This window comes from Lytechinus pictus, chromosome 2 (assembly GCF_037042905.1).
Source record: "Lytechinus pictus isolate F3 Inbred chromosome 2, Lp3.0, whole genome shotgun sequence".
Taxonomy (NCBI): Eukaryota; Metazoa; Echinodermata; class Echinoidea; order Temnopleuroida; family Toxopneustidae; genus Lytechinus; species Lytechinus pictus.
Genome location: NC_087246.1, coordinates 17320628 through 17338013, shown reverse-complemented (window position 1 = coordinate 17338013; position 17386 = coordinate 17320628). Strand labels below are relative to the sequence as shown.

At 35.7% G+C, this 17386-nt stretch overlaps 1 protein-coding gene across 1 annotated transcript in view; it reads left to right on the top strand.

Annotated features, from left to right (window-relative positions):
- The window catches only part of LOC129284055 (protein HIRA-like), a 40327-nt gene extending 22946 nt beyond the window's left edge, over positions 1 to 17381 (top strand). The window contains exons 17-27 of the mRNA XM_064111485.1: positions 565 to 635; positions 1470 to 1755; positions 2322 to 2478; positions 4400 to 4493; positions 5422 to 5583; positions 7572 to 7627; positions 9797 to 9902; positions 10339 to 10461; positions 13298 to 13461; positions 14398 to 14492; positions 15085 to 17381. Of these exons, the coding sequence (XP_063967555.1) occupies positions 565 to 635; positions 1470 to 1755; positions 2322 to 2478; positions 4400 to 4493; positions 5422 to 5583; positions 7572 to 7627; positions 9797 to 9902; positions 10339 to 10461; positions 13298 to 13461; positions 14398 to 14492; positions 15085 to 15198 (1428 nt within the window). The 3' untranslated portion in view covers positions 15199 to 17381. The remainder of the gene's footprint in view (positions 1 to 564; positions 636 to 1469; positions 1756 to 2321; positions 2479 to 4399; positions 4494 to 5421; positions 5584 to 7571; positions 7628 to 9796; positions 9903 to 10338; positions 10462 to 13297; positions 13462 to 14397; positions 14493 to 15084) is intronic.
- Positions 17382 to 17386: the final 5 nt, after the last annotated feature.

The window sequence follows — 17386 nt, the reverse complement described above, 5'->3', positions numbered from 1 at the left end:
ATAAAAATAGTCATGTAGCAATGCAGTATGAACCTCTTATGGTATGGATTTATAGTTTAAAAAAGATAGGTCCATTATGCCCTCCCCCTGTACTATAGAGTTAATTGTTTAGTAATGATATATTGTAATGAATTGTACAATGCAGTAGTAAAGGTTGTAGGTTCGTATCCCTTGGTAAAGTATTGTTTTTGACTTGTCACCCTTAACCTAGATGTTTGATTAAACCAGTAGGAAACTATAATTGAATGTTAACTCTGTAATTTTAATTTCGAGTTTGATATTCATTTGGCTTGAGCATGATGTGCGGTGGATAAGGCTGCTACTGAAATACTACTCATGTTTACTTACTTCTTTTAACTATCAACCAGCTATAGCTAGGCTATACATGATACATTTAACTTGCTCTTCTTTTCCTGTTAATATTCAAATGCTGTACAGCCAATCATGGATTCAGCTGTTATGAAATGAAATTAGAATGAAAAAAAAATGGGGGAAGAGGTATTAAAAGGTTTATTTTATGTTAAAGAAACTCTTGAAATTTGCTTTCTTGTTTTCTGCTCCAAGCCACCATCTGCTCTAGACTCAAGGTTTACAGAGAGAGCCAAAACCCCAACAACAACTCCTGTAACTGCCAGGTAATATTTTTCATCCTTTTTTTTCAGTAAACTTAATAGAATTAATGCTGAAAACGTCATCAAATCTGATGACAAATAACAAGTTATTGAATTTCAAAGTTCAGCAAAATTTTTTAAAAACAGTTTTAAAAACATGTGTGAATGTCAACATGAATATTCATTAGGTGGGCTGGTGATGTCATGTCCCCACTTTCCTTTTTCTTATGTTCTTACATGCAGTTATAAATATTTCAATTCTACAGAAATGTGGACATAGTATATCTCCCTTGTAATAACACAAGTTGCAGCAATGAATATCTAATGTATTGAATCAATTGTCAATCCAATTCGTTTAATCCTTGGAGGACAAAATTTGAATAAACATAATTTCATATAATAGATTACTAAAAAACAAGTGGAGATAAGACATCGGTTTGCTCACTGAATATTCATGAAGGCATGCATAGAACTGTTTCACTGAAATAATGCAAATCTTCAAAATTGCGTAATTTCTCTATTCCTTGTCAGATTTTGATCAAATTTTCTTTGTTTTGTTTGTCTGATTTTTCTTTATCTGTTCAAATCATATTTTTTTCAGCCTGGGGTACCCCTTGAATATGTACATTGTGCAAATTTCCACTAAATATGGACTTTAAATATTCTGCTGACTATTCCTGTGCATTGATATAAAGTAATTATAAACGAATTTCCTACAGTCCTAATACTAAATGTATCTTCTATTGTCTACTATCTATTTTGAATAAGTTCTCTATGAAGAACTCAGCATGATGTCATATGAGGTCCTTAATGCGGTAAATATTCTCATTGTTATTTCCTACAATTCTCGGTGGACAGAACTGATGGCGCCTCAGGTTTCTCGAAAGAGACGCCCTTCACAACGCCGGTAACCGTCCATGTTCCACGAAGGAAGGAACCAGAACCAACACCGACTTCCAGTGTGACTCCCGTTACTGCCCTACCAGTAGCAGCAGCAGCATCGGCTTCCACCCCACCAGTGATAGTCAAGAGAAGCAGAGGAAGGCCTCCTGGATCCGGCAGAGCTGCTGCTCAGGCTGCTGCAGCTGCATCTGCTGCTGCTGCGGCCGCTGCTGCAGCAAGGGCCACGCCCCCTGGTCCACAGGTGAGAGATGAATGGAGGTGACGAAGAAGGAAATTATTCTACTAAAGGGATGACTGCAATAATGCACGTTGTGGTGGTGATGAAGATCATGATGAAGATGGTGATGAATCATCACTGATGATGATGATGATGATGATGATGGTGATGGTGATGATGATGATGATGATGATGATGATGATGATGGTGATGGTGATGATGATGATGATGATAATGATTCTGATGATCATGATGAGTAGAATGATTGGTAATGAAGACGATGAGGATTGTAATGGTGATGACGATGGTGATGACTATGATGAGGAGGTAGAGGTTAAACAGTGAATTCGTACTATTTAAAGACATTAAATAATATGAAATTATCCAGAATTAGAATACTAACCGGAATGAATGAACCAGTCCATTATGCCAGTCATGCTTCTTTTATGTTCTTTACTTTAGTGAAGCAAATAGTCATTGATTTTACTGACAAATCTGCTGTCAACCAATCAGATGCAAGTATTATGGTAGCCTGTTACATTTGTCACTGAAAATCACTGTTAATGGAAACACTTTTTCTGTTTGGACAGGTTGTTACAGAGAGAGACACTTCGCGATTACCCAGACGAGGTCTACAGCTTCCTACACCATCGGTCAATAAGACCATCAGTACTCAGGTGACCGGCAAGCAAGCTGCTGGAGAGGGAAAGGTCACTATAGAGGTCGATAATGAGGTCAATGCTGGTAGTGAGTACAAGCATTCCTCATCTGTTTGCTCAGGATGCTGATGTTTATGCTTTAAAATGATGATACACTGATTCATGAAAATGCAATTGGATTCAATTCGGTGGATTCTCAATACGGTGCACCATGTATCGGTTGCAACGAACAGGCCCAAATTCACCATGCCTCATTGGAAAAAGTCAACATCTGTTGCGCACTGAATTACTTCAGTGGTTACGTGCCCCAGTGCATGCATGCGATTATGCTGCTCTGGCCGATGTGGCTAGCTTGGCCGGCCTGCATAAAATTATGCTGTTTACCATGGTCCAGGAGGTGACTGGAGAGAAATTTGCTGCATATTTCTTTACAAATTTTAGACCATTCTTGGTGAATTCTTCCTTCCACTTTTGCAATATGGTTTTTGTCTCACCTGCATAGCAGAGTGAGACTATAGGCGCCGCTTTTCCGACGGTGGCGGCGACGGCGGCGGCGGCGGCGGCGGCGGCGGCGTCAACACCAAATCTTAACCTGAGGTTAAGTTTTTGAAATGACAGCATAACTTAGAAAGTATATGGACCTAGTTCATGAAACTTGGCCATAAGGTTAATCAAGTATTACTGAACATCCTGCCTGAGTTTCATGTCACATGACCAAGGTCAAAGGTCATTTAGGGTCAATGAACTTAGACCATGTTGGGGGAATCAACATCAAAATCTTAACCTAAGGTTAAGTTTTTGAAATGTCATCATAACTTAGAAAATATATGGACCTAGTTCATGAAACTTATACATAAGGTTAATCAAGTATCACTGAACATCCTGCATGAGTTTCACGTCACATGACCAAGGTCAAAGGTCATTTAGGGTCAATGAACTTTGGCCGAATTGGGGGTATCTGTTGAATTACCATCATAACTTTGAAAGTTTATGGATCTGATTCGTGAAACTTGGACATAATAGTAATCAAGTATTACCGAAGATCCTGTGCAAGTTTCAGGTCACATGATCAAGGTCAAAGGTCATTTAGGGTCAATGAACTTTGGCCAAATTGGGGTATTTGTTGAATTACAGCCATAAATTTGAAAGTGTGTTGGTCTAGTTCATAAAACTTGGACATAATAGTAATCAAGTATCACTGAACATCCTGTGCGAGTTTCAGGTCACATGATCAAGGTCAAAGGTCATGTAAGGTCAAAGAACTTTGGCCACGTTGGGGGTATTTGTTGAATTGCCATCATATATCATATATCATAAGTGTATTGGTCTAGTTCATAAAACGTGGAAATAAGAGTAACCAAGTATCACTGAACATCTTGTGCGAGTTATAGTAGTTTTCAAAATCAGCACTGCTGCTATATTGAATCGCGTGATGCAGGTGAGACGGCCAGAGGCATTCCACTTGTTATTTTTGAAGAATCACAGTCACACTAGCACTGTGCACTGCCTGTGCCTGCGCACGATGTCGACCCCAAAAGTAGAAATTGGCCTGTCTGCTGCAACTGCTAGATGGCGCACCGTATTGTGAATCCAACAAATTGTTATGAATTAATGTTGAGTTATGACCAGTCCATTATCATTATAATGTATACTTCCCGAAATTTGAAGTTGTGTTTAAAGTATGTGTAAAATAAAAGCTTAGTTTGAAGTCCAATAATTTGAATTAGATTGGAGTATCATCTTTATCAATTCTAATCTAACAAAAGTGTATTGACCTGTTGGGTCTAGGGTCATGCTGTCAGGATATTTTATCCAAGATTCTATGCAAGAATACTTATTATTACAGGGATTTCCAGAGCATTGAGGCTCATATACTTGTTACTTTTCATAATGTTTTTAGAACGTTTTAGTATGTGTGCTTAGAACTGACAATTCAGAATCTAGAATACATGTAGTTATATGGAAATTGATTATTTTATAAAACGTTTTGTATTTGTGTGTGTGTTCAGGACTGACCATTCAGAAGCTGCGGTGTATTAAATCAGGTCAGACTGTTTGGGAGACTATCCTCACCAGTAAAGCCCTGTCATTGGTTGCCAATAGGTTAGTCACACATTATTCTGTTGAAAGAGAGACCTAGAAGTATTTGCCTTTTTAACACAGACCTATGATACCATCTTCATTGGCCATTATTATATTATATTTTTATTCATGTATTGGTTTAGGGAGCCAGGGTTCTATTCATTTTGATGGTTGATTTTGGTTTATACTGCCTTCCAATAAAATACACAAAACATCTATTGGTATATTACATGTTGTATCCAGTTGCAACACTTGAAAGTATCTGAAATAAATGTTATATAGAATATATAATTCTAGTCATGATTTTAGTTGAACATGTATGCAGTATACAATACAGGAGACAGCCATATTAAAAATGATGTGGTAATTTACCCCTATTGATATGTTTGCCTTGTGTCTTTAACATTCATTTATGCTAATTTTTTGCCTGTTTGAGATCCATTCCAAATTTAGAGGTAAAGACAACCAAGAGTTAAATCTCTGTTGTGAATCTGATCTAATGTGTTTATCACATTTTCAAAATTGCAAGTATTTTTTTTTAGAATCCTCTTTTACTTGCATGATATTAAACTGAATGTTTGCTCTCTGATATTTAAGACAGTTCCTCTTTAGGAAGATAATGATCATTTTTCACAGAAAATGTATTCAAATGTAGAAAGTTGATGACCATCAAGAGAGCTGCGACAGTTCAAATTGGCAATATCAAATACCTGATCATGAATTTTATTAAGCAGAAATATCTTGTTGGCTTAGCAAAGTTGCTGATGATACAAAAAAAAAATAAAAGATTTTGTTAATGATTATAACTGGAGGAAAACAATTAGTTGCAAGCAATCGGAAATAAATGTTTATAAGTATTACGTATTTAGTTGAGCTCCGAAAGTGGAGAGAGTCTTCACTAGTGATACACAATACAAATCATATTGTATGCAAATCCCTTTTTTTACAGCAATATCATTTGTGTCAGCTGCGAAGATAAGACCTTAGGTGTGTATTCACCGTCTGGACGTCGTCTGCTGCCCTCATTAGTCCTTCCGTCCGTCGGTAGTAGTATTAAAATCAGAGGCTACCATATAATGGCTATCAGTACATGTGGCAAGTTGTTTGTATGGTAAGTCAAGATATTTGTTTTAACTTAAAAGTATTAACGCTATATATTCTTTTGAGTTTCTATTTGATGTATCAAACTCTTCTGAATAATGCACCGCTGTGAGATATTTTGAGTGAATAGGCATATGAACCAGTGGCGTAGCTAGGATTTTTTTCCTGGGGGGGCACTGGGGGGTCCTTGCTTTTTCAGGGGGGCACCATTTTTTCCGTTGTGTGTGTATGTGTCACAAGGGCGGATCCGACTTTCGCCAATAGGGGACGGGGCCCGAAATAATCTTCACCTACATTTCCCCCGATCAGTCACTTCTTAGTTTTATTCTTATAAAATAACATAAACATGAAATAATCTCATAAGCCTTATAAAAAGTGCGAGCGCGAAGCGCGAGCGATTTTTTTTGGGGGGGTTACTTTCATGTATTTTGTCCTGAAAATTTAATATTCTGGGCAATGTTATGTGTGATCCTGAACAAGATTCGTATGTAACTAGGTGGTTACTGCGAATGCCAAGCGCGAGCAGAAATTTTCATTAACTGTTCTAGCATTATCGAAAAGGGACCTGTTAAGGACTGCTTACAGTTACCCACGAAGACGGTATATATATCAATAATGCGAGCGCGAAGCGCGAGCAAATTTTTTTGACATTCCGAGCTAAAAAATGGTCATTCTAAGCACTTTTTGTATTAATAAATGGGATAGGTATGTAACTAAACAATTATTGATGCGAGCGCGAAGCGCGAGAGGAAGAAAATTTAGATTTTAGACCTAAAAGCGGGACACTCTATTCATATTTTGTAAATCATAATTAGGATATAGTTAATTGGGCATCATTAATAATGCGATCGTGAAGCGTGAGCAGACAATTATTGATATTCTGATGTGAAACTGGATAATTTAAGTACATTTAATATAAAGAACATGCAGGCTATCGCGCATGATGTTTTAGATTTAGACCTAGAATATGGGCATTCTGAATACATTTGTTTAATGGAACATTATGGAATACACGTAGACAATGGGAACTTGGCAAATCAAACAATTTGACCACGCAGCGTGAGGTTAAAAATGCCGATATGTAGACTATAAAAGGGACATTTTACAGCTAGAGCACTTACATTTGTTAATGAAAAAAAAATTATGAAAGCTCGATGTCCGAGCTAAAATAAATTTTGTATATTGACTTCAAAACTTGCTCCATATCAGCCTATTGAGCAAGATATGAATCTCATCGATTCTGGCGCAATTCAAGCGCGAAGCGCAAGCAAATTAAAGTTTTATATAGTAACATGAAAGATTTGGTTTTTTTTTTTGCAAGCTTACCTTCACATTATTTCATTCACTCTTTCTCCCTTTTTTTTTGGCTCAGCCAATTTTTTTCAGGGGGGGGCACACCAGGCCCCCCCCCCCCCCCCCCCGTAGCTACGCCACTGATATGAACAATGATCAGTATTCCCCATGATTTATAGTTTCTTTAAATTTGAAATTCCATATTGTTTCAGAGAGGAAATAGAAGATAAATGAATTTCTGCATTATGGGCCCTAAAGTTCTTCCTCGCGAAATATAAATGCAAGAATGAGAAGCTCATAAAATAAAATGTGCATGTAATGTAAGAAATGTTTAGATTGATTTAGGTTACGGGAAAAGGAGTAGACTATTCTTGCAGGAGGAGGTGATGCCCCTCCCCCTTTCACGCCTACACATGTTCCTTTCTTTTTAGTCTATTGTAGTTCCTTTTAGTTTGGCTTGTGAAATTGAAAAATATCAGTACCCAGACCATGAATAAGCTGTCATATAGGTGCTAAAGCATTCAGTTCAAGGAATAATCCTGCCAGGCACCCAATCACCTCACCTGGGTTGGGGGCAGCACAAAGTGGGTTGATTTCTAGCTGAAGGAAAATACACCAGGACTAGGATTTGAACCAACAACCCTTTATACCATCTATTTCTAGTTTATGATGATTTAAATCAAAGTTTTTATTTTCATTTTATAGGGATGTAAGGAATCAACAAGCAATTGTGAACAAAGTTTCTTTGGAGACCATTATAGGTATGTATTATCATCAAACAAATTTAAAATTTGATCTGTTTTCATTTTTGTCTCACCTGCATAGCACAGTGAGACTATAGGCACCGCTTTTCTGACGGCGGTGGCATCAACACCAAATCTTAACCGAAGGTTATGTTTTTGAAATGACATCATAACTTAGAAAGTATATATGGACCCAGTTCATGAAACTTACACATAAGGTTAATAAAGTATTACTAAACATCCTGCTTGAGTTTCATGTCACATGACCAAGGTCAAAGGTCATTTAGGGTCAATGAACTTAGACCATGTTGGGGGAATCAAAATCTTAACCTAAGGTTAAGTTTTTGAAATGTCATTATAACTTAGAAAATATATTGACCTAGTTCATGAAACTGTTCATGAAACTTGGACATAAGGTTAATCAAGTATCTCTGAACATCCTGTGTGAGTTTCAGGTCACATGATCAAGGTCAAATGTCATTAAAGGTCAATGAACTTTGGCCAAGTTGGTATTTGTTGAATTACCATCATAACTTTGAAAGTTTATTGGTCTAGTTCATAAAACTTGGACATAAGAGTAATCAATTATCACTGAGCATCCTGTGCGAATATCAGGTCACATGACCAAGGTCAAAGAACTTTGGCCATGTTGGGGGTATCTGTTGAATTACCATCATAACTTTGAAAGTTTATGGATCTGATTCATGAAACTTGGATATAAGAGTAATCAAGTATCACTGAACATCCTGCGCGAGTTTCAGGTCACATGATCAAGGTCAAAGGTCATTTAAGGTCAATGAACTTTGGCCAAGTTAGGGTTATTTGTTGAATTACCATCATAACTTTGAAAGTTTATTGGTCTAGTTCTTAAAACTTGGACATAATAGTATTCAAGTATCACTGAGCATCCTGTGCGAGTTTCATGTAACATGACCACGGTCAAAGTTCAATGGACTTTTGCCATGTTGGGGGTATTTGTTGAATAAACATCATAACTCTGAAAGTGTATGGATCGAGTTCATTAAACTTAGACATAAGAGTAATCACGTATCACTGAACATCTCATGCGAGTTTCAGGTCACATGACCAAAGTCAAAGGTCATTTAAGGTCAATGAACTTTGGCCATTTTGGAGGTAATTATTAGATTGCTGTCATAACTTTTAAAGTATATAGATATAGTTTATAAAATGTGGATATAGGGGTAATCAAGTATCACTGACAAGTCTTAGGTCGCATGATCAAGGTCAAATGTCATTTATTGTCAATGAACATAGTATTGTATCATTATATAAATGGTGTTTTTTGTGAATAATTATTTTATAGTAGTTTTCAGAGTCAGCACTGCTGCTATATTGAATCGTGTGAGGCAGGTGAGACTGCCAGAGGCGCTCTACTTGTTGTCTATTATGTCCCTGATTTTCTAGATTCATTATGTTCGGTTTTATTTCATTTTGCACTATTTTGATTGCTGTTATCCCAGGTAAGGCCCAAAATTGATCACATCCAGCATTGATTCTTATGATTACTTGCATTTGTCATTATGAATAATTCAATTTTGAAATCATCCATCAGACTAATCATAAAGCTTTTTGTTACAGGGTCCAAGCCACAAAAAATGGTAAACAAAGATAAATGCCTCAATTGAGGCATAGCAACTAATTTTAAAGTCATAGAAAACACATTTTTGCTCCAAAAAGACTCAAATTGATTTTAAGGCTATTTCGTCAACTCAGCTGGGATCCCTAAATGACATGTGTAAATTTTTTGACCAGCAAACTGAGCTCTTCAGATTTGTTAACCTCGATTTTAATTTTATTGTTCTATCAACATGGTTTGTACATTCTATTTCACATATTTGATAATAGTAATGATAATCTGGTATTGTATTTCACATATCATGATATCATCTAATGTCTCTATATGATTCCAAAGGACTCTGGATATTATTACCTCGGCTGTTGCCTGGCAAGCCTTCATACAGTGCATTTCAGGGAATGGATTACTGCCAGGTACCCATTTACCTCACCTGGGTTGAGTGTGGGAAATGAAGATTAATGTCTTGACATAGCACATTCTGCTGTGGCTGGTATTTGAACCCGTACCTTGTGGTTCTATGTTGGAAGTCTTATCCACTGAACCATATCCCCTCTATACCTATTTCTCTCATCTTTGTTTGTGTTATGCAGAGCCAAGTATCTCAATCTCCAAGTCCTTATTGACTGACCAGGGTGTAGGTGTGATTGGTTTGTCTAATGGCAAGTCATACATGTATAGCAACTCAATGTGCTGCTGGTGAGTGCTATATACCTGCATATGAACTTTCTAGACTTCTGATTGGTCATAACTTCAGGCATAAAATTTACTATTGACTGTGGTTGTTGTTGTTTTTGGGGTTTTATGTAAATTCCAACATGTGTTGTACAATATGTGCACATTAATTATTTCACAAATGTAGTTTCAAGCACTTGTCCACATGTCTGTTTTAAACATGTCTTTAAGATTTCACTTATAGATGATTTAAACATAAAAGCTTTACCTCCTTTTGTAGTGGTTTTATGAAACTTTACTTGCCCATATTTATCAAAACACGACAACTTCTGTTTGAATGAATAATTTGGGTTTATAGGTACTTCAATGCAACATAGATGTTCACTTTTAATATGATTTCATGGCAGACTTGTATTTAAATGATGAGTTGGTGTTTTTATTTCTCTCTCTGTCTTTGTAGGTTATTAATTGATCAGAAAGAGGATATATTGAGATTGACATCTGATCATCAGCCATGTCAACCAGCTCAAACTCCCTCTCATTCAGGAGGCCCTCTATCACACGTACAGGGTACACAACAAAGGTAATTATATACTTGTATATAAAGATCACCCAGGGGAGAAAGATGAGTGGTCTTTATGAGATGGTGGTTGATTGGTCATGTTCCTTCGATATGTGTTTCTATGGGGAATAAACAAGGATCAAACTTGTGATCTCTCGTTACAGGTGGTCACTACACAAAAATTAAGAATGTATATTGCATAACAAATTGTGCAAATTATGAAAAGGGAAATGGATGTTAAACTGTAAAACCTTTGTATAAAGACTGCTTATTAATTACTATGATGATTACACCTTCATGAACTTGCTTATCAATCGCCCACAGTTCTGTAATAGTCACTTCCAAAATGATATATTGTACATGAAAGATGTATAAAATATAATTAATTTTTAAATAAAATTAAATATACCTTTGCTTAAAAAGAGATAAATAGAAAAAAATCAAACTAGCATAACACTGAAAATTTCATCAAAATCGGATGTAAAATAAGAAAGTTATGAAATTTCAAAGTTTTAATATTATTCACAAAACAGTGATATGCACAACTCAGTGACATGCAAATGAAACAGACGATGGTGTCCCTCACTCACTATTTCTTTTGTTTTTTATTGTTTGAATTATACAATATTTCATTTTTTACAGATTTGACATTAAGGACCAACTTGACGGAACCATAAAGTATTAAATACTGATAATTCCACATGTACAGGGAGGAATTAATCGTTGTTTCACTTGGCAATGAGGAGAAAATTAGAATATTTCATATTTCTTATAATAAAATACAAAAGATATAGTGAGTGGATGACATCATCAGTCTCCTCATTTGCATACCAACCAGTATGTGCATATAACTGTTTTGTGAAAATTAAGCGAAACTTTAAAATGTCATAACTTTCTTATTTTACATCCGATTTTGATGAAATTTTCAGTGTTGTGCTTGTTGGATTTTTCTCTTTTTATTCCAGTCAGTCGGCAAGCCCTGAAAAAGTAGCTTCTTTTATCCAAGTGATATTCATGACTAGAGGATTTTGCATAGTTAATGAGCTTGGTGCAAACCAAAACACCTCTTTTTATTCGGCCATTGCTGCTCTAAATATTGATCAAATTTCATGTTTTTGGTATCTTTGTAAAGAAGAAGAATCATTCTTTTAGGTCATGTGTTTGGATTTTTAAAAGGATGTTTTAATATAGGGAAAACTTTTGATCTAAAATATATAAAACAAAATAATTTTTTCATGCAACAAAAGTTGTTGTTTTCACACTTAATTTCTGTTTGAGCACAAATGATTTTTAGATCATGATAAAGCTGAATATCTAAGCTTTAATATGATATAATTTTTATAAGAAGATGTATTTTAGATGGGTCAGCAGCCAGCTTTTCATAGGCCAAGTACATTTAGCAGCTCAAAAACAAGAATACTGCGCTCTGATTGGTCATAGAGACCACACACCCACGCAAATTCCAATGTTCCCCTCACTGGGCCTCTGCAAGGTCACACTCACCATGTGGTAATCTATTCAAATTACCCGCGGCTGTTGTGTTGAAAACATTATTCAGCCAATCAGAACTCTGGATTTTATGTTACTCAGAAATTTCAGAAATCTTGTCTTGCATCTTGATGGAAAAAGCTGGCTGCTGACCCATCTAAAAGATGCCACATATCAAGAGTGACATTGAAAGAAAGTATAGAGTTTGAGCTTTCTGATGATATAAATAATGTTGGTGCCTATAACACAAAATGTTGCACAATTTACAAGTGAAAACAGAGGAAGAAAATTTTGTTTGATTGATTTTTTCAGGTAAAAAATTCACTTATTTATCAAAATATTGCATTCAAAAGAAATGACCATTATAAAAGAGTAACATTTACTCTTGCCCTTGGTACAAAAATAATCAATATTACTCAAGGAGAAAGTGGTTAAATTCTTTGAGAAAGAAAGTCTCACAATTCACGAGATTTTGCGGGGACATGAATTCAGCCACGAGAGGACTTGGATAAATCTTGCTCATGGGCTCATTAACACAGGGGCTTGCCGACTGACTGATTCAAATCAACTTTTTGTTGGGGTGGACTTGTCCTTTAATGAAAAATCCTTATGATTACTTAGTAAATACGCAACAGAAAAAATACAAACTCCTTTAACAGTCTAATATAATCATGATATTAAATGATGAATATTTTATAATAATAATGATAATAAAGATTAATTTATTAAGCGCATAATAAATTTAGAAAAAAAGCTCTCTCTATGCGCTTATAGGCTGCATTTAATCTCCAAACTTTTACATATTTTTCTTAATGGTATGCATCTTTCTCATTGAAGTAATAGTTTGACTAAGAATTCATAGTCTCTTTAATGACATCATCACTGTAACACAATAAATGATATCTTATTAGCCAGATGGTCTTTATGGACAGGCCCTTGTGGTATAAGATATTATGTTCTAGGCAAAAAAGGCTCATAAACAGTGGCCAAAAGTGACAAAAATTATGTTTTCCCCACATCGTTTGATGTTATTCTCTTTGTTTATTATTACTTATTCGGCATTTCAAAATACATGAATTATACAATACAAATTACATAAACAATAGGATATATGTGACATAATACAAAGGACCTGGAATAGAAATGAAGGGGCTGCCTAGGTTTGGAAAAGGTTAACTAAATTACCATGACCCACAGGTTTTCTTTCCCATACCCCTTTACCTCCATCCAGGTCAGTATAAGAATATAAAAAGAAATATAACATGGATCCATCAGCAATTATCATTTCAATTGATTCATTGCAATATGAATAATAAAAGAAGAGAAAAATAAATAATAATGCAGTAATTTGTCTTGATTGTGTTTACAGACCTGGCAACCAAACAAGGAGTATGTTTCCTGGTAATCATAATCTTCAGAAAGCTGCCACCCTTACTCACCTTGAGAATCAAGTTTCTGCTGCCCTCGCTCTCAAATCTCCCAAAGAGTATCGTTTCTGGATTCTTACCTATGCCAGGTACCTTGTACAAGAAGGTGAGTGTTCTTTTTATGAATTCAGTTTAGTGACTTTCATTACTCAAGCCAGCAAGAAAGAAGTTATTCCAAGATGGCTCTGTTTGATAACTGATGGTGATATTCTGCTTTATATACATGTAAACCCGTTCATAGATATAATCTGATCATGTGCAGACACAGGTCATCAGGGTCCCGTAGCACAAAGTTTAGATATTGATCGTACGCATTGTACATTGTAGTTAATGCAATCAATTGTAAAGATATTCTTCTACGATGTTTGCTATGCTTTGTGTTATGGGCTCTTGAACTCAAATCCAAAACCCACTGTCATGAATCTATGAAAATTGCCTGACGTAGCATCACTTTATTCATGTGGAGTGGGCAAATTCTCTAACTGCCCATAGCTGAAAGTGTGCATGCATAATCTTTTGGAACTTTGGCTTATTCCATGATATCTAAGAGGATGTAGTCATGTTCCAAATGGAAAATAAAAGTTCACAAGACATTTTATGACGTGTATCAGAAATATTTTTTCTATCTTTCGTTCAAAATCATTCTCATTTTCCAATTTAAAAGGTTTGGAGGATTGCCATTTTGGGTTCTCTATATTTTTGTATCCAGGGTAATGCCAAAACCCTCTCTGTATGGGACCTTCCTCAAATGATCTGTCTAATTCATGTGAAAAATTGTATTGACCTCAAATCATTTTGGTTTGAAAACTTCATGAAATGAAGTAAGAATGGAGGAATCTGGTGGCTGGACCTACAAACGGGTTGATTTTATTTTATGGAAATGCCTTACACCAACATTTTCTTATATTTTTCTTCCTCTCTTTCACTCATTCTCCCCACCCCCTTCTCTCTCTATCTCTCTCTCTCACTCTTTTTGTCTTTCTCTCTTTCTGTTGTCTTCTTCCATCCCCTTTACTCCTTTTCATCTCTTTCTCTCTTACAGAATGTGAGGGTAGACTGAGAGAGCTGTGTAATGATCTTCTAGGGCCATTCTATCAAGGAGACCAAGAAGAGGGTGGTTGGCAATCAAGTATTCTGGTAAGAAAACAATCGTAAACACAACATCCTAGTTGATATCTGTGACCTTTGAGATCATGACCCCCAAAATCTAATCAGATCATCCTCAATTATGCATGAATGAGCCAAGTTTGTAGTTGATCACTTATAACTGAATAAACATTCAACTGATTAACTTCAAACATGGTTCATGTATGCATATGAGAGTAGAATGATATAAAATTATGTAATTTCACAAGAAAATTTATTTTGGTTGTGTGATGAAATAGAATTAGAATACCTGCATAAAGAAAAGATCTTGTATTCATAACTAGTTCTCAAGCATGGGATGTGCTGTTAATTTCAGGATGAAACCTTTGTTGTTGGTTTTTTATTTTCAGTCACTAAATAAGTAAGATAAGTTTAACAAAAATTGGTGTGGAGAGAGGGCACTGAATACGAAAACAACCAAAATATTCAACAGCCTCTACACTTTCGAATGATCAGAATGTTAGACTTTTCTCAAATTTAATTCACATTATTGATGCTTCATCAAAGCTCTAGGAGCGATATGTTCTACTCAAACTGAAATTGACAATTAAATCTTTATCATTTATCCCCCGCCCCCTTGCAGGGCCTTTCCAAGAGAGGACTTCTCAAGGACATTCTGCCCATCCTTGGGACAAATCTCAAGCTTCAGAGACTGTATTCAGAGTATGAAGACCAGCTGGAGATGGCTCCTAGATGATGATCAAAGAGAGGTAGCTTGTCATAAAGTGATTCTGATGTCAACCTTAACTTTATTTGATAAGCTTCACAGTTCCAGACTATTACAATGAGAGAGCTTTAGATTTCTTGTCTATGATGTAGAATCTTCTGATTTGAGGATAAGGATAAGAACGCAGGATGAAGGGAAAGAAGATTCTCCGTCATGGACTAGCTTGTAAAATCTGAGGCTCTGTAATGTTTGAAGACATGACATATACCATCTATGAATTGATGAGACTTAATGGGCCTTGATACTTGATACAATCTGTGGATGGGGTAGCTAATGCAGTTACCTCTATGTAGATCGAGTTTCGTTACACATTAAAAAATCTTATGGGGTGGAAAATTTGGTCTTTGAAATTTTGCAAGAGTAAAGTCATGAAACATTTCTGCAATTTGTATTTATCTCACAATGTGTTGAAATAGTGACCCAGGATGACCCTTGACCCCTGCCTAGTTAGGGTTAAATGGGCATAAACCACAGATTGTTTAGAATCTGGCCTATTCAATTTTCTTTTCCATCTTTTAAGAATTAGAAAAGGGCCAAGGAAACAAAAGAACCGTACAGGATAAATCGAGAATTAGCATTCCGGGATGCACCTTAGTATAATACAAACTTAAACCACAGCCTTCATAAACCAGAATTGAGAATATAGACTTAAGAATTGTGTTTATCATCCAATCATAATTTGCAACAAACGATATTTATGAACTTGTTATTGTCTAGTGATCATTAATTGTTTTTGTATTAAGAATAGAATAATGAACTGAATAATTCATTAATGTATCAAAATTTAGAAACAATTCATTGATCATGCACTGAATTGATCCAAGTTGAGAACAATGTGCACTTTTTTACCATGTGTTTGGTATCAGAATCTCCTTTGCAGGCCCCTGTTAGTAATTGATCTTGCAGGGGCTGATTAGGCTCCCCCTCCCTCTTATTTATTTTTGTTATGGGAGGGGAATCAAAAGCTTGTGTCCTTTTTTTGGGGGGGGAGGGGGTGGTGTGTAACCTTTGGTTTCTATCACACAAACTCATTGAAAATTAGTTGAGATAACTCTGCAATACACATCCATGTATGCAATTAGGATTTTTAGACATATTTTTCCAGACACAAGGCTGAATAGTTATCCATCAAAAGATGCTTCATTTGAATAAGGAGACTGAGTATGTTACATTGACCCGGGAGGAGACGTCAAGTTGGGGTGCACGCCGTTTCCAAAAGACTGCGATATCAATTAAGCTGAAAATTATAATGAGATCATTGAGATGCGTGTAGAATTGTTGCAGTTATGCTTCCCCAGAAATTATATTTTTAGAGAAACGGCAGAAACGCTCATTTTTTGTGAGTGTATGATCATTCTCTAAATGAAAATGAGAGAAGACGCAACCATGTTTCAACATAAATGTGTAACTAGAGCCTGATTTTGGGCAGCATAAATACACCAAAAATCTGTTGATAAGGACCACTCTGAGAGGTAAGAAATACCATCTACATGTATCTGTGAAAAACGGGCCTGTAATCATTAACTAAATAAGCCAAGTTGTCATCATGCAAATTTGTATAGGGTATCTGCTGGAATAGTTTCAAGCACATATGTTTTATGTCCCCTTCACAACACGTGATTCAGAAGTTATCTTGCCTATCATCAACATGTAATTTATAACTATCTTGGGTTATGAATCTCACCCCAAAAATAATTACATGCGGAATCCAAAAAGGGTCGTTTTGCTTCGTCCATTGATATTATATTGTTAATGAGTATGTGAATTCACCTTTCGTGCTTAGAATGAAATTTGGATTTCTTCCTCTCATTTTGTATTTCTAGTAAGAGAAAATCATTTCAAGAGGAGCTTTCCCATTACCATGTGATCAAAGTAGGCCTATGCAATAATTAATGTTATTATATGTGAACTCAGCTCCTGTCCCTAAACTTATTGTCTAATGGACGTTAAAATCATGTTGTTCAGGTTTCTCCTAGTCAACTTTATACAACTTTTTAAATATTTGTACATTCTTGCACATTCACCATTTTTGTATTAATAATGCCAAAGTGATCAAATTTTTTTAGATTTGATTTGAGCTTGGTTTTCTTGTACTTTGTTGTAATTTTGCTCTGTATATTGCATTGTAAGATAGCTTTGTACAATAAATAATGAAAAA